The sequence below is a fragment of the Rhinolophus ferrumequinum genome, chromosome 2, assembly GCF_004115265.2.
Source record: "Rhinolophus ferrumequinum isolate MPI-CBG mRhiFer1 chromosome 2, mRhiFer1_v1.p, whole genome shotgun sequence".
Lineage (NCBI taxonomy): Eukaryota > Metazoa > Chordata > Mammalia > Chiroptera > Rhinolophidae > Rhinolophus > Rhinolophus ferrumequinum.
The window spans coordinates 74,245,058-74,270,712 of NC_046285.1; the positions used below are offsets into that span (position 1 = coordinate 74,245,058).

Genomic DNA, 25,655 nt, shown 5'->3' on the forward strand with positions numbered 1-25,655 from the left:
TCTATCTAAACCTATCTTTGATCTTGAATTACTCTGAGAGATGGTCTAGATTTTAAAAATATGCTGGCTAACTACTGTCTTTGGAAATCTATTTTTGGAAAAGATATTGATGGTCACTTAGCAATAATGCAGGGCAGCTGGACAAAGTATTTCATTAATTTTTTTCCAAAGTATGTATTCATGAATTTAATCCTTATTATTAAGCTCTTAATAGCTCACATCTTGAGAGTTTCAAAAGTTCTCACTAATTCAATAGAGAAGAAAATGAGGATGAGGAAATATTACTTTTGTAAGATACAGAACAGACACAACCAATTATTAATAGCTGTTGTTGCTTTGATATTGAAGAGACTCAGTAAGTAATAAATCAAGTAATAAATCAATGAAGAGTATCAAGTACATTAAGAACATTTCAATTAAGTATAACAGTCTATTTCTATTTGATGATATTGATGGGATATTTTAAATACGGTAGAAAAAACATGGTATTGGAAACAGATAGAATTGTGACGTTATTTACTACTTATATTCCTTTAGGAAAATTTCTTAGTCTTTAAGAATCTTGTCACCTCGGTAAAACTCCCATTTTATATAACGCCAGTTAGCATGTGATAGATTTCAAGACACTTGGTTGTGAAGAGATAAAGGGTGGGCAATAGGCTTATTGGGGACAGCTTCTAAGACTTTCAGTGAATCCTACTTTTTGTGTTATTATAAAATGATACATGTATATGTAAAAATTAAATAGAAATTCATCTTCAACTCCTTGGACTCACCCCACCCACATAAGTCTTGCCAAGCTTTGCTGTACACTTATCACATAAATCTTCTCTCTTTCCCTTAAACTTCACCAATCAACTTCTAATTCTTGCTGATTCTACCATCAAAATATGTTTATCAGCCTTACCTCTTCTTCTCAGTTGCCAAGGCTGTAATTCATAAGCTCATCTTCTTTTGCCTGAAATACCTACAAAAGTTTCCAAACATATCCCCCTGCTTGTAGACTGGTCTGCCCTCCATTCTGCTAAATAAGTAGTTTGTATGAAAACTTCTTCAGTTCCTCATCTTTGCTCTCAGTTTAAATATCATTTCTAAAATTCTTAACTTTTTATACAAAGCCCTACCCTGGTCTACCTGTCCCACCATACTTCCTACTTTTCTTTTCCATTCATTTAAAGCTTCAGTCACAACAAACTACTGGCTGTTTCACCACGCTATCTCATGACTTTGCAACATGCTCTTGATTCTGCCTTCAGGCCCCTCTCCTCCATGATCAATCGGCAAATGCCTGTTTATCCTGGAAGTTTCAGACTTTTTGGAGTCTTTCATGCAGACGTAGGTGTTTCTTTCTCTGCACTCCCATTGCCTCTGTGTGTTGCTCTTTTGGAGCTCGTGCCATGTTGTACTGAAATTGTTAGTTTGCTTCCTTAAGTAGAGTCAGCATCTTTTTTTACCTTGTATGCTATCACAGTGCTTGGCAACTTGTAGCATTTGTTCAATAGTTGTTTGTTGGGAGCTTTAAGTGAAGACATATTAGCATGAATCTCAAGTACTAAAGAAACGCAAGAGCAAAACTTTATTTTTTTTTGATGCCCTAGTCAAAGTTAGTTGCTTTATTTTTTGAGATCTTTTGGCACTTTGTTCTAACTGCCATTATTGAATTTAACATAATCTGACTTGTATACTCAAGGTTGTATACATACATTGTATCTTTCACTAGATTTTGAGGGCTTAAAGGCAAAGATTGTTTGTTGAACTCATTTTTTGTGTTTCCCAGGACCTAGCTCATATTAATGTACATTAAACACATGCTGAATATAATGTATAAAATGTAACTGTCAACTAACTGATAGGACTTGTGAAGTTAGGGATTATGTCTTTTTTGCATTGTGCCATACACATAGTAAGTCTTCAATAAATTTTGAGGAACTAATAAATTTGTTTAGTAGTTAAATAAACAAATCCCTATCAAACATAAAAATGAAATAAATCTAGGTATTTTATCATCACAGAGTTCTCTGAAAGGTTTTATAAATTTAAAAGCAAGTGAAAAAATGTCTTTATAGTCTGAATTGATTGTGTACAGCTATTATCAGTGTTAAGACTACCTGGCCTCTTCCAAAACACTTTTATTATTCTATTTTTACTTTGATTTCTAAACCATTACATTATAATAAAGCTTGTTGTGCTGTCTTTCACATTAGTCTAAATCCATTTCACTTCAATAAATGCATAATAATCTCAGTATTCATGTCTTCACAACAAACAGCAGGGCTTTCTGCTACCAGGTTAACCTCTGCTTTATTGACATAAAATTATTTTGGATATTTTAGAGGACTGAGGGTAAGTTAGGGAACAGGAAAAATGAAAAGAGGCATCCTTTTTTAAAAAAGAGCATTTGATTGAATCATGTTTTGGTCAATGAGTTGCTAAATTAGAGGATTCTCAGACCAAAGCAATTTAGATCTAAATACTTTCCTCTAAAAGTAATCTGAAACCAGTTCTCTTTTGGAAGACTGTACTTTTGCCACTTTCCAGTGATGGATAGGCATAAAGTTTATCCCTATAGACTTTGGTATCATACTAATTGTCTGATTGCATTTTGCTTTGGATTCCTAAACTGTCTCATAGGATGGCAGTCACTGATATCAGGCAGTGCCCTGCAAGAAGCCAGCAACTTGGTTATTTGAAGGAGGACTCACCATGGGAAGTAAAAGGATTTCACAGCCTACGGGAACTCTTTCTACTGGGGGTTGATATTCTAACCAGTGAACCTGTTTAGGCTTTTCTATTGCTCTTAGCTCCTCTCTCGTGGGCTACTAATCCTGTGTTGACTACAGAATCAGATCAGTTTGTAACTTAATCCTTTGGTTGAGTTTCTGATTTTGCCCAGAGCATGGTTTCTGCCTTGTAGACCCAAGGTTGTAAGGAAAATACAAAATCAGACTTTCCTGTCCATGCCTCCTTCTTACCTGTTTGTCTTCTTTTCCCTTCTCTATTCTCTGCACTCCTCAAGTTCCCTCTTGAACGTATTATGTTTTAATTACGTAAGTACATGGATTAATGCCCTCCCATAAAAACTACAAATGAAAAAGCATGTAGTACAAAAAGGGAATATTGTTCTTGCTCATTCCCCTTCAAATCAACTCCTCTCCCCCAAAATAGCTATTAATAGTTAATGTCTATCTTCTCATATTGTTTTAACATTACCTAATATTTTATTATGTGATAATATATGATATTTTTATAATATATAACTCTATATGCCATTCTAAGTGCGTGTACAAATACAGGAAGTATTATTATTAGTTTTCTGGTAAACAATATCACACACGTCGTATTTTTCTGCAATTTGTTTTTCTCTAAGTAATCTCTCCTAGAGATCTTCCCATGTGAGTATATGTAGACCTGAATTTTTACCTGCTACATAGTAATTTATAGTATAGATGGCCATAACTTAGTCAATCACCTACTTAGGAAAAATATACTGTTTAATTTTTTATCTTTATGAACCAACTATCTCACACACACACACACACACACACACCCCACTAAGGCCTCGTAAGTAAATATCTTTGTGAGGAGTTCCTAGAAGTGATGCTATTAAGTCAACAGGGATGCATTTCTTAAACAATTTTTGTAAATATTGTTGATTTCAATTCACAAATGTTGTACCAATTGGAAATACTTACTCATCAGAGGTGTATAAAGGTACCTGTTTCCCCATGTTCTTGTCTATAGTCAGTACCATTTTTTTGTTCACCTGTTTGTAAACTTGATGGACAAAACACTAGGATGAATTATTTTTTCAGATATGTATTGGCCATTTACATTTCTTGTTCTTTGTGCACTATTTGATCATGCCCTTTATCTTTAACTAGACTGTCTTTTTCATATTGATTTGTTGTTTGAAAAATATTTTGATTATCCTTTGTTTATTATATGTGATGCAAATATCTCTTCCAAGCAGAAATCTTTGTTTATATCATTTTTCCCATTAAAAAGTTTTTAATTTTTATGAAGTTGAATCTAAGAAACAACTTTTTTATGGCTTTGGATTTCATATCTATCCTAGGAATGTCTTCCACATCTCATCTTTATAAAAATAGTTTATTTTCCACTAATACTTTGTATATTGTAGGATTGTGGGGTTTTTTTGCATTTGATTTTGCAGTTTATTTTTGTGTAAAGTTTTTATTTTCTACCAATGGAGATCCAAAATTACTTTTTGAATAATTTCTCTCTCTCACTTTTGAATAATTTGTCTCTCTAATAACTTTTTGAATAATTTGTCTATCTCAGTTTAAAATGCCATTGGTTTCATCATTTGAATTACTGTATATACATGAATTTGTTTCTGGATGCTTTATTCTTTCCATTAGTCTACTTGTCTTTCCCTACACTAATATAATACTGCTTAACCATATCTTTATTGTATATTTTAATAACTGGTAAGGCAACTCCTGTTTCTGTTTTTTGTTTTTTTGTTTGTTTTTTAATTTTAACTACATTGTGGCATTTTATTCTTCCAAGTAAATTTTAAGACTAATATTTATGTTCCATGAAAAAATCATATTAATATTTAAATTGGAATTTCATTGAATTTGATATTTGACATCCTTAAAATATTGAGAAAGCACATCCTGTATTTACCAATTTATTCATTTTTATAGCTGTTTTTCAGAAAAATTTTATGCACAGATTTCTTTCCCATTCCTTGTTCAAGTTTTTCCTCCATATTCTAGGCGATATCCTGATCATGTAATCATATTCTCAACTTTAATGGTGGTGTTTCTAATGGTGGTGTGTGTCTTCTTTCTGTAAAACCATGCATTAAGTTTTTAATTTTAACACAGTTTTTATTTTTTAAATTATTTTCTTAAAAATTTTTTTTATTAAAATATAGCTAACATACAATATTATATTAGTTTCAGGTGTCCACGATAGTTGTTCAACATTTATATACCTCAATAATTGATCACCATAACAAGTCCAGGAACCATTTGACCCTGTACTATACTGTCACAATATTATTTACTGTATTCCCTATGCTGTACATTGCATCCCCAAGACTTACTTGTTTTATACCTGGAAATTTGAACCTCTTATTACTGTTTATCTTTTCCCTCCTTTTTAAATTTTCAATTACAGTTGACATTCAATATTATTTTATATCAATTTCAGGTGTACAGTATAGTGGTTAGACATTTATATAATTTACAAAGTGACCCTCCTGACTAGTACCAACCTGGTACTGCATATAGTTATTACCATATTATTGATTATATTCACTATGCTTTACTTTACATCCCCATGACTATTTTGTAACTACCAACTTGTGTTTCTTAATACCTTCATCTTTTTACTCTGCCCCCAAACACCCTCCCATCTGTCACCCCAATAAATCTATTACCCATCAGATACCATACATAGTTATTGCAATGTTATTGACTATATTCCTTATGCTGTTTTCTACATCCCCATGACTACTGTGTAACAACGAATTTATACTTCTTAATCCCTTCCCATTTTTCATCTACCCCCAATCCCCCTCCCACCTGGCAACCATCAAAATGTTATCTGTATCTATGAGTTTGCTTCTGTTTTCTTTGTTTATTTTGTTCTTTAGATTCCATTTATGAGTGAAATCATATAACATTTGTCTTTTGTTGTCTGACTTACTACACTCAACACAATACCATTTAGGTTCATCCATGTTGTTTCAGATGGCAAGATTTCATTATTTGTATGACCAAGTACTATTCCATTGTATATACAGACGGTGCCCAAAAAATGTATACACATTTTAAGAAAGGAAAAAACTGTATTAAAATTGTAGTACTCAATATATACCAATAACAAAAGATGAATGCAAGTCATGTGTACACATTTTTTTGGCACCCCCGGTATGTATCACCTCTTCTTTACCCATTCAGGGACACGCAGGTTGCCTTCATATCTTGGCTATTGAAAATAATGCTGCAATAAACATATGGATGGGTATGTCCCCTCAAAGGGGGCATTTTGAGTTTCTTCAGATAAATACCCAGAAGTGAGATTACTAGGTCCTTCTTTGTCTCTTGTTATAGTCTTTGCTTTAAAGTCTATTTTGTCTGATATGAGTATTGCTGTACCAGGTTTTTCTTTTCTTTTTTTTTTTTTGTTTTTGTTTGTTTGTTTCGATTTTCATGGGATATCTTTTTCCATCCCTTTATGTTCATTCTATCTATGTCTTTTGATCTGAAGTGCGTCTCTTGTAGGCAGCATATATGAGTGTCTTGTTTTCTTGTCCACTTACCCCCCCATCTCTTGATTGCAGCATTTAATCCATTTACATTGCAAGTAGTTATTGATTGGTATGTAGTGATTGCCATTTTATTATTCATATTTTTTATTTTTTTGAAAAAGTCCCTCTAAGATTCCTTGTAATACTGGTTTGGTGGTGATGAACTCCCCTAATTTTTTTCCCCTGAGAAGCTCTTAATCTGTCCTTCAATTCCAAATGATGGTTTGCTGGGTAGAGTAATCTTGGTTGTAGGTCCTTGCCGTTCATCACTTGAATATTACATGCCAAGCCCTTGCTTTTAAGATTCTCTCTTTGTCTTTAACCTTTGGCAATTCAATTATGATGTCTGTTGGTGCTGGCCTCTTTGGGTTCATCTTGTTTGGGACTCTGTGCTTCCTGGGCTTGTATATCTATTTCCTTCTCCAAGTTACGGAAGTTTGCAGTCATTATTTCTTCAAATAGGTTTTCAATTCCTTGCTCCCTCTCTTCTCCTTCTGGTACCCCTATATGCGAATGTTGTATGCTTTCTGTTGTCCCAAAAGTCACTTAAACTCTCATGTTTTTAAGATTCTTTTTTCTTTTTGTTGTTCTGTTTAGGTGTTTTCTGCTACATTACCTTCTAAATCTCTAATTTGATCCTCTGCTTTATCTAGTCTACTGTTGATTCCCTGTAATGTAGTCTTCATTTTTGTTCTTGTATTATTTATTTCTAACTGGTTCTCTTTTATGTTTTCTATCTCCATTTTTATGTTTCCTGTCTCTTTGTTGAAGTTCTCCCTGAGATCACTGATCATTCTTATAACCAGTTTTTGGAACTCTGCATCTGATAGATTGCTTTTCTCCATTTTGTAAAGTATTTTTTCAGGAGCTTTGTGCTTTTGGGAAGCAGGGACATGTTTCTTTGTCTCCCCATTTTGGCTGCCACCCTGTGTTTGTTTCTATGTATTAGGTAGGGCTGCTATATCTCCTGGTCTTAGTAGGGTGGCCTTATGTATTTGGTGTGCTGTAGGGTATGTAGACTTCTTTGTCACCTGAGCTGCACACTCCAGTTCTGTCTCTTATGTGGGTTGTGTGTGCCCTCCTCTTGTAGTTGAGCCTTACTTGCTGTTTGAATGTCAGTGGGAGAGATTGACCCTCAGTCTCATTGGTTGTGTGGACTGGCCATGACTACAGTGGAGGAGTTGTGGTGCAGGGGCGGACCCTACATAGCAGGCCTCAGCAGAGTTCTGGTGCCTGCCCAATCTGCCCCTTAGGTGTATCTTTCTTGGGAGTGACTAGGTGATGGTCTAGCTTGTTTTGAAGCTGGCCACTGCACGCACCAACTCCAGGGCCACCTTGGAGGTGACCTGTTCCAGGTCACATTCAGGTGCAGCTTGTGCCCCACTTGGAGCCACCTGGTAGGAGCCACAAAGCCATCCACAGATGACGGTTGCTCGTGCCATGCTTGGAAGTACCTTGAAAGGTCAAGCCGTGAACCAAGGCCAGCTGCCACTAGTGCTGGTCTTAGGGATGCTCAACCAGAGGTATGGAACATGCTGAAGCTTATCTGGGTTTTGTGAGACTTTGAGAGATGTTAGGATAGTCTGCAGCATGAGCCAAGTCAGGTGGTTTGTATGAAAAATCCACTGGCAGCAATGTGGGTATACCTTACAGTTGCATGGGGTGGGGTGTCAGAATCACCAGGGCATGATGAACCAATGGTGTCAGCCAGCTTGATGGAGAATCAGATATGGCAGCCACCTGTGTCTAAATGCCAGGAAGGGGGAGGGCTTAACAAAGAAACAATGGCCTCTGCCAGTTCCTCCGTCTGGGAGAAAACTGTCCCTCCTGCTCTCTTCCTGAAGTCAGACAACTCAGTTACCAATCACCCCTTTCTGCCCCCACCCCACACACATACCCTGTATGTCCCTAGTGCCTTTCTAGCTGCTGCCCCAGCACTGGAGCTCAGAGCCAGTGATTCCATCAACGAGTAGGTCCAGGTATAGTCCCTTTAAGAGGAGCAACTGAAACTCCAGCTGCCGCCCGTCTCACTTAGCCACTATCTTCGCTGGTTTTCACAGCCAGAAATTATGAGGACTTCTTTCCCTGGCACTGGAACCCTGAGCTGTGGAGCCTGGTATGGCACTGGGACCCCTTGCTCCTTTGAGGGGGCCTCTGCAGCCGAGATATCCCTCCCCTTTTTAATGTTCACATGCAGGTGTGGGACCAGCCTGTTCCATGTCCCTACCCCTTCTACCAGTCTCGAGGTGGCTTCTTCTGCATGTCCTTAATCATAGGACTTTGGTGCAGCAAGATTTCAGGTGATTCTCTATGATGGTTGTTTTGTAGTTTAGTTGTACTTTTGATATGGTCCTGAGAGAAGGTAAGCACAGCGTTTACCTACTCTGCCATCTTGGCTGAAATTCCTTTTTTATTTAAACTTTTTGTAACAAACTGGTAATTTTGGATAGTTTTTTGTAGTTTGCTCATTTGGGGGAATTTGACTTTTAGCTCTTTAATTTCATATTCATTGTTTTATATTCTTATCTAATAATTCCAAGATCTGGAGTCCTTGGTGATGTACATCTGATATTTGTTGCTTTGGTTATTTTCCCTCATGGTGACTTGTTACCTTTTATGTTTGGTTATTTTTTACTGTTACCTTGTTTTTTGCTGTTTCTAAACTATAGGCATTCTGAGCAACTAAATTGAAGATGCTTCCCTCCAGAGAAGATTTTTATTTGTTTTGCAGGGCGGAAATGAGGAAAACACTGTCCTGAGGATACTGTATTCTCCTTTTCTGTTGTCCAGTTTAATTGAACAGTCTCGCCTCAGTGCCTCCATCTTGCTGCTGGTCCAAGGCTTAGGCTCCTGACTGTAGTCTCTGCTTTTATGCCTACTGTTCACTGTTTCCATCTTAAGTTTGTTTCTTTTCCTTTTTTTCTTCTTTTAGACTGGTGGAGATTGTCCCCACTCCCTGAAGGCCCAGCGAGTCAACAGAGTTATGTTTTATTCAGAACTGTGTTTCTTTGAAGCAGGAAGGCCCCCTACAAAAACCGAGTCTGCAATGATACTTGAACTAGAGTTCCTTTGTTCTAGCTATTTTTTACTTATTTCCTTTAAAGCTGTTGTTAGTATAAATATCGAGTACAAAGAAAGAAAAAAGAAAGAAACATAAAGTGTTTAAATTTACTTTGTAAAATAAAAGAGAAACTGTGATCTTTGAAAGGCAAAGTTAGAAATCTTTTTAAAAACCAGGAAAACAATCTGTTATCTTTTTCATTGTTATGCGAGTAATGAGAAGGGCAAAAAATCAACTTAATTGAAATTTAAAAATTCCTCAAAGGAACTTTTGTTCTAAAAAAAGAAAACACCTGAAATAAAATGCTGGTATTAGTTAAAATTATTGCCAAATTCGAGCTGGGAAATCAATGAGGTTTCTGCAGAACAATTCACAGTATTAGAAAACATTCTGACTTTTTCAAAGTCAATGACAGAATACACAAACAGACACATCATAAAAATCTGAGTCTTAGAGCTTAATGTCTTTTCTCATTTTTGTCAAAAAGAATGAACAAAAAGAAGGAAGAATAATGGCTATGATAACAATTTAAAGATGAATAGCACAAGAGAAGATTTTAATTTCTGCCTAATATTTTGTTTGACTTCAGTATTTGAAAAAATGGTCAAAATATTTCTTAAAGAAATATTTGCTATATGACTTTAAGATAAATACATTAGCTGAGGTAGTACCAGCATATATCATGTCAAATAAAATTGCCTTTAAATAGTCACTGACTATGTTTTTCTGGATTACCCAAAGGCTTAAATTCTAAATAAATAGACTCGTTAATACATAAATGTATATTCAGGAGAGCAAATGCCCTCAGTTCTTCTTATCCTATGATCTTCAAGTAGCCTATCCATTTTTGTGGATTATCCCCTGAGAACTGAGCTGGTGTAGTGTTATTCTCAAAATCCCTTGGGGATGCATTTCTCTCTCTCTCTCTCTCTCTCTCTGTCTCTCCTCATTGTCATTTAATATCCATCTTCTACAGGATGGCAGGAGTTAGTAGTAAATGTTTGATGAAACCAAACAAGTATCATTTCCATATAGTCATCTGAATTTGTTTTCTACATTTCCCTCACTCTTCTGTTATTATTGGGGAATTATGAATTTTTTTCACCTAACTACTTTGAATTAAATTTGGACATGTTGCTAACATGTAAATAATGTTTATTTGGTTTTAAAAAGTGCACTGAAAGCAGATTATTTGTCTATGCATGCATCTATTCACGCATCTATCTTATCCATGAAATTATCCATTTGTAAATGTAATATTGATAGGACAAAAGGCAAGTGTTATTTATTTATTTACTAAATTATTTACTTGGTACAGTTTCATTATGCTTTTGTGAAATCATTCTGTTCATCTCTGGCAGGCAGCAGGGAGAAAGGATGTATATATATACGTATATACATATATATGTGTATATATATATCCATCTATCCAGAGGTTGCCAAAAAAATGTATATACACTTTAAGAAATGAAAAAACTATATTAAAATTGTAATACTCAATATATATTGATAATAAAAAATGACTACAAGTCATGTGTATATGTTTTTTGGCACCTCTGGATATATATTTATATCTATATCATCTATATCTATATCTATCTTAGCCTAATCTTAGAGATTCCAATTTAATTTCCCTGGGAAAAGGGTCCAAGCATAGGCAATTTCTAAAGCACCATAGGTGTTGCTAATGTCAAGGTTAAGAGCCACTGGAATCGAATATAGTTGTATAGTGAAAATTGAAAAGCTTATGTCAGGTCACATATTATGACACGATATCTAGGAGAATGCTGGAACACTGTTAAATGCAGTTTATCAATGCTGTGGCTTTGATTCTTCGCAGACAGAAAAATTAGGGAATTAAAGATAGAAGGTGGACTTAATAGGATCATTAATCTAGAGAGTTCTCCAGAGGAAGAAAGGGAAGAACTACACAAATGTGTTAAGAAAAAATGAATATACACATTCTGATAAAAATATTTCTAATTTTAATTGCTAATAGCAAGAAATAACCTGTCATAGAGTAGAGAGGTTGTCACTCATCTGTTTTAAATTTTTCCTTTAATTTATATGACTAAATGTCAATGAAATATGAAAGACAATATAAATTATTTGAACAACACAGTAGAAAATAATTCTGGGAAAATTATAGCCCAGTAATCCTGTTGAGTTATTGTTACTCTATACTCAAGTATGCCCCAGATTATTATTCAGATATGAAGTTAGTTTTTGTTTTTTAGAACAGAGTCCATACTAAACAAGACAGGATTTTGGACAATGAAGACAAAACTATCATAAGTAATATGAGTGTTTGTAAATGATCTAGATGTGTCTAATTTTATGGCTTTAACATTCAAAATAACAGTGTATCAATTCTGTTTATATTTTGAACACATTGAAATCTACTTGCAAGTCTTGGTTTTTGTAGAATCCATATTCCTAAGGATAAACATTTTCTGGAGAGTTTCCAGAATGTTTTAAATAAAAATTATCTAGTAATGGTTAAGAACCAGCATGAATTATGTAATAAATTCTTTCCAAGAAAACCCAATTTACTTTATAAATGTATATTTTTGGGGTTTGGTAATGCTGTTTATCTGGTAGGGATTGACTAGGTTAGTTTAAGATTTTTGGTATAGATGGAGAGGTTACCCTATAAGCATAATTATTTCTGTGAGATATTTGAAAAAGTCTAATAAAATTTCATTGTAGATTATATAAGATCTACAATTAGATGAATAACCATGTAGAAGTGAGGCAAGTTTTTTATGGGAGTGCTTGGATTTGTCCTACCTAATTTTTTCTTGGATTTGTCCTACTTAATTTTTTCACCAATTAAACTGGATAACGACATAGTTATCAGGTGAGCTACAATCTTCAACAGATTAAATATATATATATATATATGTGTATATATATGTATATATATATTTATTGAACATCTACTGTGTTAAATGAAATGTGTGAACAAATCATGGAAGGATTGTCAATATAATTGAATTGCAATTTGAAATTATATTGTCACACTGTAACTCTAAATCAGAAGTAGGAAAAATCCCAATCTTAGCTTGAAACATCAGATTTTTGAAGACAGGATGGTAGAGGTCTCATTTGGTTATTTGTTCGTGGGAATAAGATCTAAGGTTTTGCTTGGTTAGGGCCTCAAGGTAAGTGAAAGGTATGATGGAGTGGCTTAATCAGTTAATGTAGAAATAGGCTCCTTTCAGAAGTCACAGCATCTGTAACTGTTGTGAGAACCACCTGAAATATTGGCTTTATTCTGAGCACATTGCTTAACACAAAGCCCTGAGGACCCGAAGGTACTCATTGTACATATTGGTGAATTGAGAGATACAGTCTTAAATTTAAAGTGCGTTAATTAATTTGTAAATATGTTATTTTAAATTATAATAGCCAATAGGGCTAAAAAATAAAATGTTCAGATTGAGAGAAATGGGGAAATAAAGGGAAAAAAAAGTAGTGTTAAATAACTCCTTTTCTTTTAGAGTAGAGAGTCATTAGGTATGTGATTAATATATGTTATTTACACACACACACACACACACACACACACACACACACACTGCTGTTAGTTGGTGTCATGAAGAAAACCATAACCCAGAAAGATTTTAAAAAGGCTGTCTCCCAGGAGTGTGTCTTGAGGTTCAGAGGGATGGGCTGGGAACAAAAGCCTTTCAGTGCTATTGGATTTTATACCATGGACATATCCTACTATGATTTTTAAAAGTAAACAAAATCTTGAATGACCATCCTCCCTGCGAGAGAAAGGGAAAACAAAGTGAGATTATCAAGAGGCTGCCATGGTGGAATGGGATCTAAAAATTGATAGCATGATGACTGAAGGAACTGGGGTCATTGAACCTGTCCAAGAGGTGTCAGAAGAGATTTATATAGATGTAAGAAAAGAGGTAGAAGAGGATGCCTTTGGCTGAACATATTTAAACAATTACTGTAGAAATTCCTATCCTGTGGATTTGGGGGGTCTGCACATATTTGTATACCTCCAAAATTATATAGAAAATCGTGTCTTTTTATGGGTATATACATTTAGGGGCAAGGGACAGACCGTCATTTTCAACAGATTTTTTTTTTCCCCAAAGGAGTATTTGATTTAAAATAGGTTAAGAACTACAGGGTTGCCTTCCTTATGGAATCATAAACACATCATGGTATATTAAACAGAGTCCTATTTTAAATAGATAATTTAGAAATAATTCTTACATTGGATAAGGTAGACTAGTTTATTTGAAAGAACCGTCTTCATTCTTAGATTCTAATATTTACACAATTTTCATTATTTTATTATTAAAATAAATTTAATAATAAAAGAATAGTTATTGAACACATTGCATGCTGGTCATCATGGTAAGTGCTTGACATGGGCTCTCATTGAAGCCTCACAGCATTGGATGAGGAAGGTACCATGTCATGAACTCAGAGACACAACTTGCTGGAGGTCACCATTCAGTAAGGGACAGAGCCAAGATTAGAACCCAAGAAATCTGGCCCTAGAGTGTGCCTGCTAACCCCTTTTGAAAGCGTTTCTCCTGTCTCCCTTTTGACTCTATTTCCCTCACTGGCCTGTGTTAATTCTGTACCATGATTCACAGCAGCAACACTTGGCACCTTCAAAGCTGCCTTTCCTGTTTTTTTCTCTGTCTTATTCTATCTGCGTGTCATTTTTGTGTCTTGATTGTCTGTGTTTGAATAACAATCTAATATCTGTGGTTTATTTGAACTTGATTTCATTTAATACCAAATGCACACACACACACACACACACAGGTTACAAAAAAATGTATACATATTTTAAGAAAGGAAAAGACTGTATTAAAATTATGCTACCCACTTTGAGCACCTCTTGTAACTGCAAAAGTCAAACGTGACTTGTATTCATCTTTTGTTATCGGTATTGTATATTGAGTATTACAATTTTAATAGTTAGAAAGATGCTCTATTAGTTTTCTATTGCTGCTGTGAAAAATTGCCAAGCTTGGCTTGAAACAGTAAAAAATGACTTTGTATTCTGTGGGTTAGAATTCCAGCATGGGTCTCACTAGGCTAAAGTCAAGATGTTAACAGGGCTGTCCTCCTTTCTTGGGGCTCTGGAGGAGAATCCGTTTCTCTGCCTTTTCCATCTGCCTTGCCTCGAGACCCCCTTCCTCCATCTTCAAAGTCAGCAAAAGTAGGTAGATCTCCCTTGTGATTACATTGAACTCACCCAAATCATCCAGGATAATCTCTCCATCTCAAAGTCCTTAATTTATCACACTTGTAAAATTCCATTTGCCATGTAAGATAATGTGATGACACATTCCAGGGATCGGGCATGGACATGTTTGGGGACCATTAGTCTGCCTACCACAGGTACCTCCTAATTGTCAGGCACTTTTCCGGGGATGAGACAAAACACAATGCCTTCCCTGGAGGAGATTACAATTGATGAGGTATTTAAATGGATAAGGGAAATACAAAATAAATGTGCTATGACAGAAATGTGAACAATTATAGCAATATGGAGGAAACAACTGTCTGCCTGGAGTCGAGGATGAGGTAAAAAAACAAACAAACAAACAAATTTTGGCTAAAAACTTAGAAATGATATTGACATAGTCATATGACTTTATCACTTTTCATCCAGGTCTTGAGACTCTGGGATATTCAGCACCAGCTGTCCATCCAGAGGATAGCATGTTCTTTCCCCAAAAGTCAGGACTTCAGATGCCTCTTCCACTTTGATGAAGCCCATGGTCGACTTTTCATATCATTTAATCACCAGCTAGCATTGTTGGCAATGAAAAGGGACGCCAGCAAGAGGGTGAAAAGTCATGAGGACATCGTCACTTGTGTTCTTTACAGTTCACTCTTGAAACAGGTAATGATGCTTTTCTGTCACTCTCTCAACACGTCGCCACATCCAGAAGCTCATTTTCTCGATTCAATCTGAGGTCACTGAGGACAACTATAGCAAAAGGAACATGGGAAAGAAATGATTTAATAGTCATGTTTTTTTGCAGTAATGTGTGTTTAGGTGGATTTGAAGTATGATTTCATTTTCAGCCAGTGACCACGGCAACACTGATAGAGTTACAAGGAATTGCAATATTTCAGCTAAAACAAACACAGCAAGGTAACATAATTGAACTTATCTGTGTTACCTGCTAGTTTGGAATGCCAACTGCAAGTCAACCTGGTTGTAAAATTTTCTTTTATGAACACCATCTTCCTGTATCCCTGTGGAAAATTCTGAAATATGCATGAAATGTAATTAGCAGAGATCCGTGTTGCCAGCACATTTTATACCAGTGGCTCACAGTGCCAGCCCGGAATGTACTGATAATAAAATGATTCAGTTAAATGTGGTGCCACTTGGTATGCAGCACAAGTGTTGTTTGTCTCCCCACCACTTTAATGACACTCTGCAGCCTTTGCTTATGGGAGCGCTACCTGCATGTCAATGAAGACACGCAGCTTCTCTGGAGCAAGATGTGCGTGGACCGCACGCCTTCTTAGAGGACACGGAGGGCCAGCCGGGGGTCTCCTGCAGGGAGTGGGTACCAGTGAAGGTCAGTCTGCTGCAGTGATCACCTCAGGCCTGACTGTAACTGCACAGCGGCAGCCCAGCAGATCGCCAGTATTCAGCTTGCAGCCAATTAAATAATAACTCCAACCCATTCTTGCCTTCCCTTCTGCAGAAGCTTCTGCAGTCACACAGAAATGAATGGTTCAGATTTGGTGCAAGGGGTGGAAAGCTCTTTGTTAGGAATGAGCAGTATGTCATGTCACTACTTCAAACATCCTGTTTTCTGGTTATCCTAGGAGATAAAAGTCTTTTACAAAACAATCTATTTTGAATTCCATCTGTGGGAAACATTCCCCCGTAAATGTTTTACTGAACTTTATAAAGGCAACCAGTTAATTCGGCTCCCTGGTGGCCACTGAAAGATGCATTTGTTTCCAGGAGAACATTTTGCTAATTGAGATCTGCAAAGTTAAAAAGCTAGGTTTCTGCGTAGATGTTAAGATCCCATATTGCCTGGCTATAAGATGAGCAATATTCACTGAGGAATTCAGGAAATGAGACACAAAGAAGATCTGAAATCTCCCATTTGGGACATGATGATAAAGGCAATATAACAGAAATATATGCAAGTTATAGGCAACAATAGAATATGCACATATGGTATATGATGTAGGAAGAATCACTGTACGATTGAGGTGAATAATCACACCACTACTTATTTTTGCTGTTAATAGTATAAATAACTAAAAGCATTAATATGTATATAAAGCACATAGAGCTGTGTATCACATACATAAGCGCTTCCTAACAGCTGCTAAGCTATAAAGAAACACTTTAACATTGTATTACATTTATAATTATAAAAATGTATTGCAGTCAAGTTAAAAACAAAACAAAACAATATCACCCACAGTTCCATCAGCCAGTGATATTTATCATTTTAGAGTAATTAGACAAATCAAATAAAACAGTTTTGGACAAATACCAGGAGCAAGGACTGAGGAATCAAAGATTAATTCTTACAGTACAGTTTCTTTGCCCCCGTAGCCCAGGGAGACTCGGGTCTTCACGTGCAGGTCCAGGGCATCTTCCTGATCCTCAAGCTAGTAGGTGCCCGTGACAGGATTGTGGGCTGAGAAAGAAGGGGAGGCAGACACATTACCAATCCCCAAGTGTAATTCAGTATAATAAAGTAGAGGTAAGAGCCAAGCACTCTCCGTGGAAAGTGATAAGTTCTGCCTGGGGCTGGTGGTTGACATTTCAGCAGAGCCTGAAAGCTACAGTGGGAATCTTTAAAAGGAGAAAGAAGTAGTTCCAGACAGAAAGCACAACCTGAGCACCTGCAAAGAGGCTTGAGCACTCATACTGTATTTATGGGGAGAAGGTTTATTCTGGTGTGGCTCAGTGTGGGAACACTTAGCAAATGCTGTGGTACTTGAGACAGTAAAGGGAGCTTAGAACCAGATAGTGAAGGTCATTCACTATGTCTTTTGATTGGAGCATTTAATCCCTTTCCATTGAAAGTAATTCCTGATAGATGCATAGTATTTGCCATTTTATTATTCATATTCTTCTCCTTCTTTTCCTCCTCCTCCTTCTCCCTTTAAGATTTCCTATAATACTTGTTTAGTGGTGATAAACTCTAACTTTTTCTTATCTGAGAAGCTCTTTATCTGTCCTTTGATTCTAAATATAGGGTAGAGTAATCTTGATTGTAGGTCTTCACTTTTCATCACTTAGAATATTTCCTGCCACACACTCTGGCCTGCAAAGTTTATGTTGAAAAATCAGCTGACAGTCTTATGGGAGCTCCCTTGTAGGTAACTAACTGCTTTTCTCTTCCTGCTTTAATTAAGATTCTCTCTTTGTCTTTAACCTCTGGCATTTTAATTATGATGTGTCTTGGTATTGGCCTCTTTGGGTTCATCTTGTTTGGGACTCTATGCACTTCCTGGGCTTGTATATCTATTTCCTTCTCCACTTTTGGGAAGTTTTCCGTCATTATTTCTTCAAATAGATTTTCAAGTCCTTTCTCCCTGTCTTCTCCTTCTGGTACCCCTATGATGCGAATGTTCGTATGCTTGATATTGTCCAAGAGGCCCCTTCAACTGTTCTCATTTTTTTTAAAATTCTTTTTTCTTTTTGTTGTTCTGATTGGGTGTTTTCTACTGCTTTATCTTCCAAATCACTGATATGATCCTTTCCTCCATCTAATCAACTGTCGATTCACTCTAATGTATTCTTTATTTTAGTTATTGCATTCTTCATTCATGGCTGGTTCTTTTTTATGTTTTCTATCTCCATTTTTATATTTCCTATCTCTTTGTTGAAATTCTCTCTGAGATCATTGAGCATCCCTATAACCAGTTTTTGAACTCTGCATCTGGTGGGTTGCTTGTCTCCATTTTCTTTAGTTTTCTTCTTTTTTCCCCCAGAGCTTTGTTCTGTTCTTTCATTTGGGACATGTTTCTTTGTCTCCTCACTTTGGCTGCCTCCCTCTTTTTGTTTCTATGAATTAGGTAGAGGTGTTATGTCCCCTGTTCTTGGTAGAGTGGCCTTATGTCTTAGCTGTTCTGTGGGGCCCAGTGGCACAGTCATGCTGGTCACCTGAGCTAGGTGCTGCTCACTTGTGCTGCTCACACAAGGTGTGTTCCTTGTGTGCTCCTGTTATAGTTGAGCTTTGGTTGCTATCTGCACATGACTGGGAGGGATTGACCCTTAAGCTCACTGGTTGTGAGGACTGGCCATGACTACAGTGGAGGAGATGTTGTACAGGGGATGGCCCTATGGGGCAGGATTTGCTTTAGTGGGACTCTGTTGCCTGCCCAGCCTGCCCTTTAGGTGTGTCACTGTGGAGGTGGTTGGGTGGTGCTCTGGTGGGGTCTGAAGCTGGCCACCAATGTATTGTTTCTGGGACCTCTTGGGAGGGCCTCTGCTGCAGGCTAAGGTCACCTGCTGCTAAGGTCACCTGAGTAGGTACCCTACTCAAGGCCACTTGATATGAGCTACAAATGGTTGTATCTTCAAATGGTTGTCACTTGTGCTGGGCTTGGAGGTACCTAGGAGAGGCTAAGCTGTGAAGTGGGGCTGGTTGTCACCAGTGTCAGGCTTGGGCCTGCTTGGCAAGAGGTATGGGAAACACCAAGATCAGATGCTGCTTGTTTGGAGTTTGTGAACCTTTGAGAGGTTTTAGAAAAGTCTGCAGCATGAGCCAAGACAGGCTGTTTGTACAGAAAAGCCACTGAAAGTAGCTTGGATGGGCCTGCAAATTGGGTGGGGCAGGGTCTCCGAGAATCACCAGGGTGGAGTGAATTGTGTTAGCCAGGCTGAAGGAGACTCAGATATGGTGGCTACCTGCATCTGCACACTGGGTACAGGGAGAACTCAACAAAAGAAGAGTGCCTTCTGCCATTACTTCTGTCTGGAAGAAAGCTGCCCCACCAGTCCCTGTCCTGAAGGCAGACCAATTCCTCCCTGTATGTCCCTAGTGGCTTTCAAGCTATTTCCCCAGTGCTGGAGCTCCATCTCACTCAGCTACAATCTCTAGTGGTTTTCATAGCCAGAATTTGTGCGTACTTCTCTTCCTGGCACTGAAACCCTGTGCTGGGGAGCCTGATGTGAGTTTAGAACCCCTCACTCCTCAGAAGGAAACTCCACAGCCAAAATATCCATCTCGATTTTTCAACTGCCATATGTATGTGTGGGACTAGCCTGGTCTAAATCTCTTACCAGTGTTGACATGGCTTCTTCTGTGTATTCTTAGTTATAAGACTTCTGTTCAGCTAGTTTTCAGGCAATTCTCAATAATTGTTGTTCTGTAGTTTGTTTGAAATTGTGATATGTTTGTGAAAGGAGGCCAACACAGTGTTTATCTACTCCACTATCTTGACTGGAAACCCTCAAGATCAAAAATGTGGAGAACCTCTGGGTTAGAGAGATCAGAATTCAAATGTTGGGCAGATTACTTATCATGTTTAAGCTTCAGTTTATTAACTTTTAAAAATGTGTGTTTCTGTGGAGCATAGACAGGATGTCAGTAACAACATGTACCTCTCCAGCATTCCTTGCTATGGCCTGACTTTTGGAAGCAGTCCTCCTTCCTCCCAAATGATCAGCCTAGCAAGGTGCTCTCAGGTCCCCAGTAACTCTCAGGTTGAATGTGGATGCTTTATCACACCACGTTTGCTTGTTAACTTCTTGGCATTCTTTAATCTTTATTTAACCATGTGTCCTGTGAAAACAGACATTAGGAAGAGTTAGCAAGATGGAGGGGATACTGAATTGGGCTTCGTCCCCACTCTGCTCCTCTTTAGGAACACCTGTTGAGGTGAGGATGTTGTTTGTCCTGTTCCTTCTCAGCCATTGCAATTCCTTCTCATAAACATTCAGTTCCAAGGTTTGGTTTTGGTCTTCTCAGCCTCCAAAGTCTCCAGGGACAGATCCAGCCAGGCTATGTCACCCCTCTCTGAGCATTGGTCACATTTCTAGTTGTTTTCCTTCTAACCACTTAATTAAATGCACATTTTCCTCTCCTCCTCTGGTTTTGGCATAAGGGAAAGGTCCTATCTTCCACTTTTGTATTTTCCTATAACTTCTAACACTCTTCTTAGCACCAAATGGGTACTCAATTGCTAGATTTGGGCAATTATTGTCATTTCTCATTCCAAGTTCAAAAGGAAACCATGCTTTTTCAGTCCAGTGATGCTTGCTCTTTGATTCTTTGGTTTGGTGTCTTTTTTGAAGATTTTCCCTTTATCTGAATTTAGTGAAAAGCTTTCCTTCTGTTGTTGTAATTTCAACATGTTGCTGACACTTTAGTATTATTTCATTCTATTTGACTTAAGTGGGAACCTAACATAATCCCTATATAAAAACAGACTGGCACATTTCTGGGACTTTCCTGGCTTTTGGCCTCCTAATCTATGAAAGTGATGGTAAGCCATGCAAAGCCTTTTAAAAAGAACCACATACTTTCTTTCACTGGATGGTGAATATATAATGCAATATATAGATGATGTATTATACATTGTACAATTGAAACCTATGTAGTTTTGTTGACCATTGTCACCTCAATACATTTTGAAAGAAAGAAAGAGAGAGAGAGAGAGAGAGAGAGAGAGAGAGAGAGAGAGAGAAAGAGAGAGAGAGAGAAAGAAAGAAAGAAAGAAAGAAAGAAAAAAAGAAAGAAAGAAAGAAAGAAAGAAAGAAAGAAAGAAAGAAAGAAAGAAAGAAAGAGAAAGAAAGAAAGAACTTGCCCTCACAGCTAGCACAGAACACAGAACAAGTTGGAACAGGATGAGGGAGTCCCTGGAATGCACAATTTTGAAAGAATCAAAGAAATTCAATATCCTGTAAGCATTTCCAAGGAACTGCCTTTGCACTGAGTTCTTAAATGAAGCTTTTCTTAAAAACCCATGGATTTTAGAAAGCTTAAAAAATATATTTGTAGATATAAACAGAAATAGATAAAATATCTGAGTTATCACTATGGCTCTTATCCTAATGATGTAGGTTGATGTGTTTTTGTAAAATAGGTAATGTTTCAGTTTGTTTTGCACCTAAGAAACTTACAGTCAACTAGGTATTTAGGTGTCATCAAATTTTGACAGGCAATAATATTTACCATTTTTGTTATTGAGATAACTTAATTTTTTGTAAAACATTATATATACTTATTATAAGAAATTAAAACAATACAGTCAAGTTCCATTAAGGAACTAAATATCACCTTGTTCTAAAAACCTCTCTGTGCTTAGACTATTTTATATGATAGGGTTCTGTAACCTCCTTTTTTGTTCTCTAACATATTGGAATATATTTCCTTGTACCTAATTATAGATCTACTTCATCATGTAAAAAAAGACAGCACAGTATCCCATTGTAGGTATGTATCATCATTTGCTGATCCATTTACCTTGATGAGAATTTTGCTATTATGAATTTTTTTGTACATAAATATGTTTGTGCTCATTACTTTATCTATCTAGGGATCTTAGAAATTACTTTCTCGGTTAAAATATATGCATAGCATATAATTTGATACACAAATTACCTCCCAGAATCTTACCATTTTATTCAGTCTCTAGAGTAAACATATTAACCACATACATGGTTACATAAAGAGACATGTCAGACAATGGTTGCCTGGCTGCCTCCAGCAGGACTCCTGAGATGCATGGTAGGGTTTCCATAATTCAGCACAAGATACTGGTTTTGAAAATGTGAAGATGAAACCTTCTTCACTTTATCCAGGGTGACACTGTTTCTTGAGGGCCAACACTGACACTATCACAGGAAACAATACCACATCATTCATGAAAAATGGAGCTGGGCCATAATTTTTTAATGACAGTACATTTTCTGTCCTCTTTTCTGTACAGCATTTTTTTTTTTTTTTGGAATTGAGATATTTGAGAATCTAAACTATTCAATTTATAGTTCCCTTGGTAATTGTAAAATCTGAGAAAAGGGAAATGGACAAGCTTGAGGGAAATTTATTTCCACCTTACATGACATTATATTTCTTTAGTGCTTGTATTTCGGGCAAAATCAATGAGTTTCTCTTGGACAGAACTGGATGAACACTAATGAAAACTTTCTCTTTGCCTGCCTTATTGCTGGGTTCCAAGTGCTCTCCATTCAGTTGACGTGGCTTTTCTTCACTAGTCAGCTTACTCGTAAGGCTTTACTTGGTTTCATATCAGTCCTGAACCTATGAGCTCTAATCACTAGATAGAGACATGTGAAGTACCCTAGTCTTAAGGTTACAACAAAACATATATATGATGCACACATGTGCACATGCAGGCACATGCATATTTATTTAAATGTGATGACCTTGGAAGAAATAACACATTTCAGTGTTACAAAACTCAAAAGGACATACGGAGAAAATTTCCCCTTACCCCTTTGTTTACCTACTCAGTTTCTTTCCCTGGAGGCCACCAGTTTTAGAGTTCTTTGAGCCCCCTTCAAAGGCTATTCTGTTCATGCACAAGTAAATATGTATTTTTAAATATATATGTAATTATTAATACTTAAGAACATATTGTTTTAAAGCTTTTTATACAAATAGAAACATCGCTCTGTACATTGAGTTTTTTCCTAATGATACAGCCTAAAGATCATTTTATCTCATTACCTAAAGAGTATTCTCTCTCTTTATAAGGCTGCATGGTACTCCATTACATGGGTTTACCAAATTTTTATGAATCAGTTCTTATGGACATAGAATAACTCTGGTATTTTTCTATTACAAATAATGTAGTAGTTTTTAACCTTGAATACCCAAATTTTAGCACTAGTGAGGAAATAATCTGTGGGATAAATTCCTAGAACTGGAATTTTGGGGTCAAAGGCTATGTCAGTAACCATGGTAGATGCTGTCAGATGTTCTCCATAAAAGCCACATCGAATCCATCTTCAGGATAGGAGAGCACTCTTTCTGCAGCCTCTCTCATCATCACAGTCTAAGCTATTTTTAAACACCTTCTTTTTTTTTCTTTTTTTAAAGAGTACTTTTAGGTTCACAGCAAAATTGAGAAGAAGGTACAGAAATATTCCAGATACCCCTGTCCTCCCACGTGGGTAGCCTCCTTCATTATGCACATTTCCCACCAGAGTGCTACGTTTGTTACAATTGATGAACTTTTATTGACACATCCTATCACCAAATGTAACCACAGTTTACATTAGGGTTCACTCTTGCTGTTATACATTCTGTGAATTTAGACAAATGTATGATGACATGTATCTACCATTACCGCACCACATAGAGTAATTTCACTGCCTTAAAAACCCTCTATCCTCCACCCATGTCTTCCTACCCTCCTTCTCTCACTTCTGGTTACCAGTGATATTTTTACTGTCTACATAGTTTTGCCTTTTTCAGAATGTCATATAGTTGGAATCATACAGTATGTAGCCTTTTTAGATTGGCTTCTATCACTCAATATTATACATTTTTGTTTCCTGTATGTATTTTAATGGCTTGAAAGCTCTTTTTTTGGCACTGAATAAATATTTCATTGTATGGATATGAAACACAGTTTTTTGTTGTTTTTTTTTTAATTCATTCATTTACTGAAGAACATATTGGCTGTATCAAAGTATGGCAATTATGAATAAAGCTGCTATAAACATGTGTACAGGCTTTTGTGTGGACATATCAAAGAGCCTGATTGCTAGATTTTATGGTAAGAGTATTTTCAGTTTTGTGGAACGTTGCCAATTGCCTTCCAAAGTAGCTGTGTCATTTTTCATTCCCACCAGCAATGAACGGGGGTTCCTATTTCTGCATATTTTTGTCAGTATTTGGTGTTGCCAGTGGTCTGGTTTTATGCCATTCTAAAGTGTAGCATCACATTATTGTTTGACTATGAACCTCCCTGATGGCATATGATGTGGAACATCTTTTCATTCACTACTTGCCATTTGTTTAACTTCTTTGGATCAGGTCTGTAAAGATCTTTGGTCCATTTTTAAATGGGTTGTTCATTTTCTCATTGTTGGATTTTCAGAGTTCTTTGTATATTTTGGATAACAGTGTTTCAAATGTGTCTTTTGGAAATATTTTCTTTCAGTCTGTGCCTTGTCTTTTCATTCTCTTGACAGTGGCTGTTGCAGACCAGAAATTTTTAAATGTAATGAAGTCCAGCTTGTCCAGTTGTTCCAACACAGTTTGTTGAACCGATTATCTTTTCTCCATTGTATTATTACCTTTGCTTCTTTGCCAAAGATCAGTTGATTATGTGGGTCTATTTTTTTGTCTCTCTATTCTACTCTAGTGATTCATTGTCTATTTTTCTGCTAACATCACACTGTCTTGATTATTTCAGCTTTATAGTAATTTATGATGTTGGGTAGTGTCATTTTTCCGGTTTTGTTCTTCCCCTGCAATATTGTGTTGGATCATGGGTCTTGAGCCTCTCTATCTGAACTTCAGAATCAGTTTAGAATCAATGCTATCTATTTTATCCATTAAAGCCCTTCATATATTAATCATAGTTATTTTAAATTCCTTATCTGATAATTCCCGTATCCCTGTCATGTCTGAGTTTAATGCTTGCTCTGTATCTTCAAATGGTGTTTCTTACCATTCATTTAGTATGTTTTGTAATTTTTTTCTTCATAGTTGGACATGATCTACTGGGTAAAAAGAACTGCTGTAAATAGGCCTTTGGAAATGTGGTGGTGAGGTATGGGGGAGGGGAAGCCTTCTATCGCCCTATGATTAGGTCTCAGCCCTTCAGTAGTGAGCCTGTACCTCTGGACTGTGAGCGTCACATGTGCTTCTCAGGTGCCCCCTCCTCCACCCCCTTGGGTTGAACAGGAAGGAAACAGCTAGCTTGAATTTGGTATTTCCCTAACCCAGGTCAGTTAGGCTCTGATAAAACCCCAGCAGATTAGGCTGTGGTTACGTAGTTTCTCCTGAGGGCAGACCTTGTTAAGAAGAAAATACTCTGACATGTTTCTAGACAGTTTCTTTTCCTTGCCCCTGCCAGGAGCACAAGGGGATTTTCCTTGAATATTTTACAGTGAGAACCATTTTACAGTGGTCAGTATTCTGAAAATAAAACTCATAAAATTGTGGGGTACCTCTATGCCTGGCTCCCTCTGGAATTTTGAACTCTCAGACTTGTCCATTTTGTGCCTCCAGCAATTTGTCAATCATAGTTTTGGTGTTCCTACCTTGGCGCTGCTTCCTGTGAGTTTTCAGTTCATGAGTCTTGCTCGGCTAAGTTGTGACTCTCTTTAGTTGCCTGATG

The 25,655-nt window shown here is 36.8% G+C and overlaps 1 protein-coding gene across 1 annotated transcript in view; it reads left to right on the forward strand.

The window, feature by feature from the left end:
* The window catches only part of WDR49 (WD repeat domain 49), a 104,524-nt gene that overhangs the window by 23,081 nt on the left and 55,788 nt on the right, over positions 1–25,655 (forward strand). Inside the window, 1 exon segment of the mRNA XM_033132729.1 lies at positions 15,007–15,240. Within this exon segment, the coding sequence (XP_032988620.1) occupies positions 15,007–15,240 (234 nt within the window).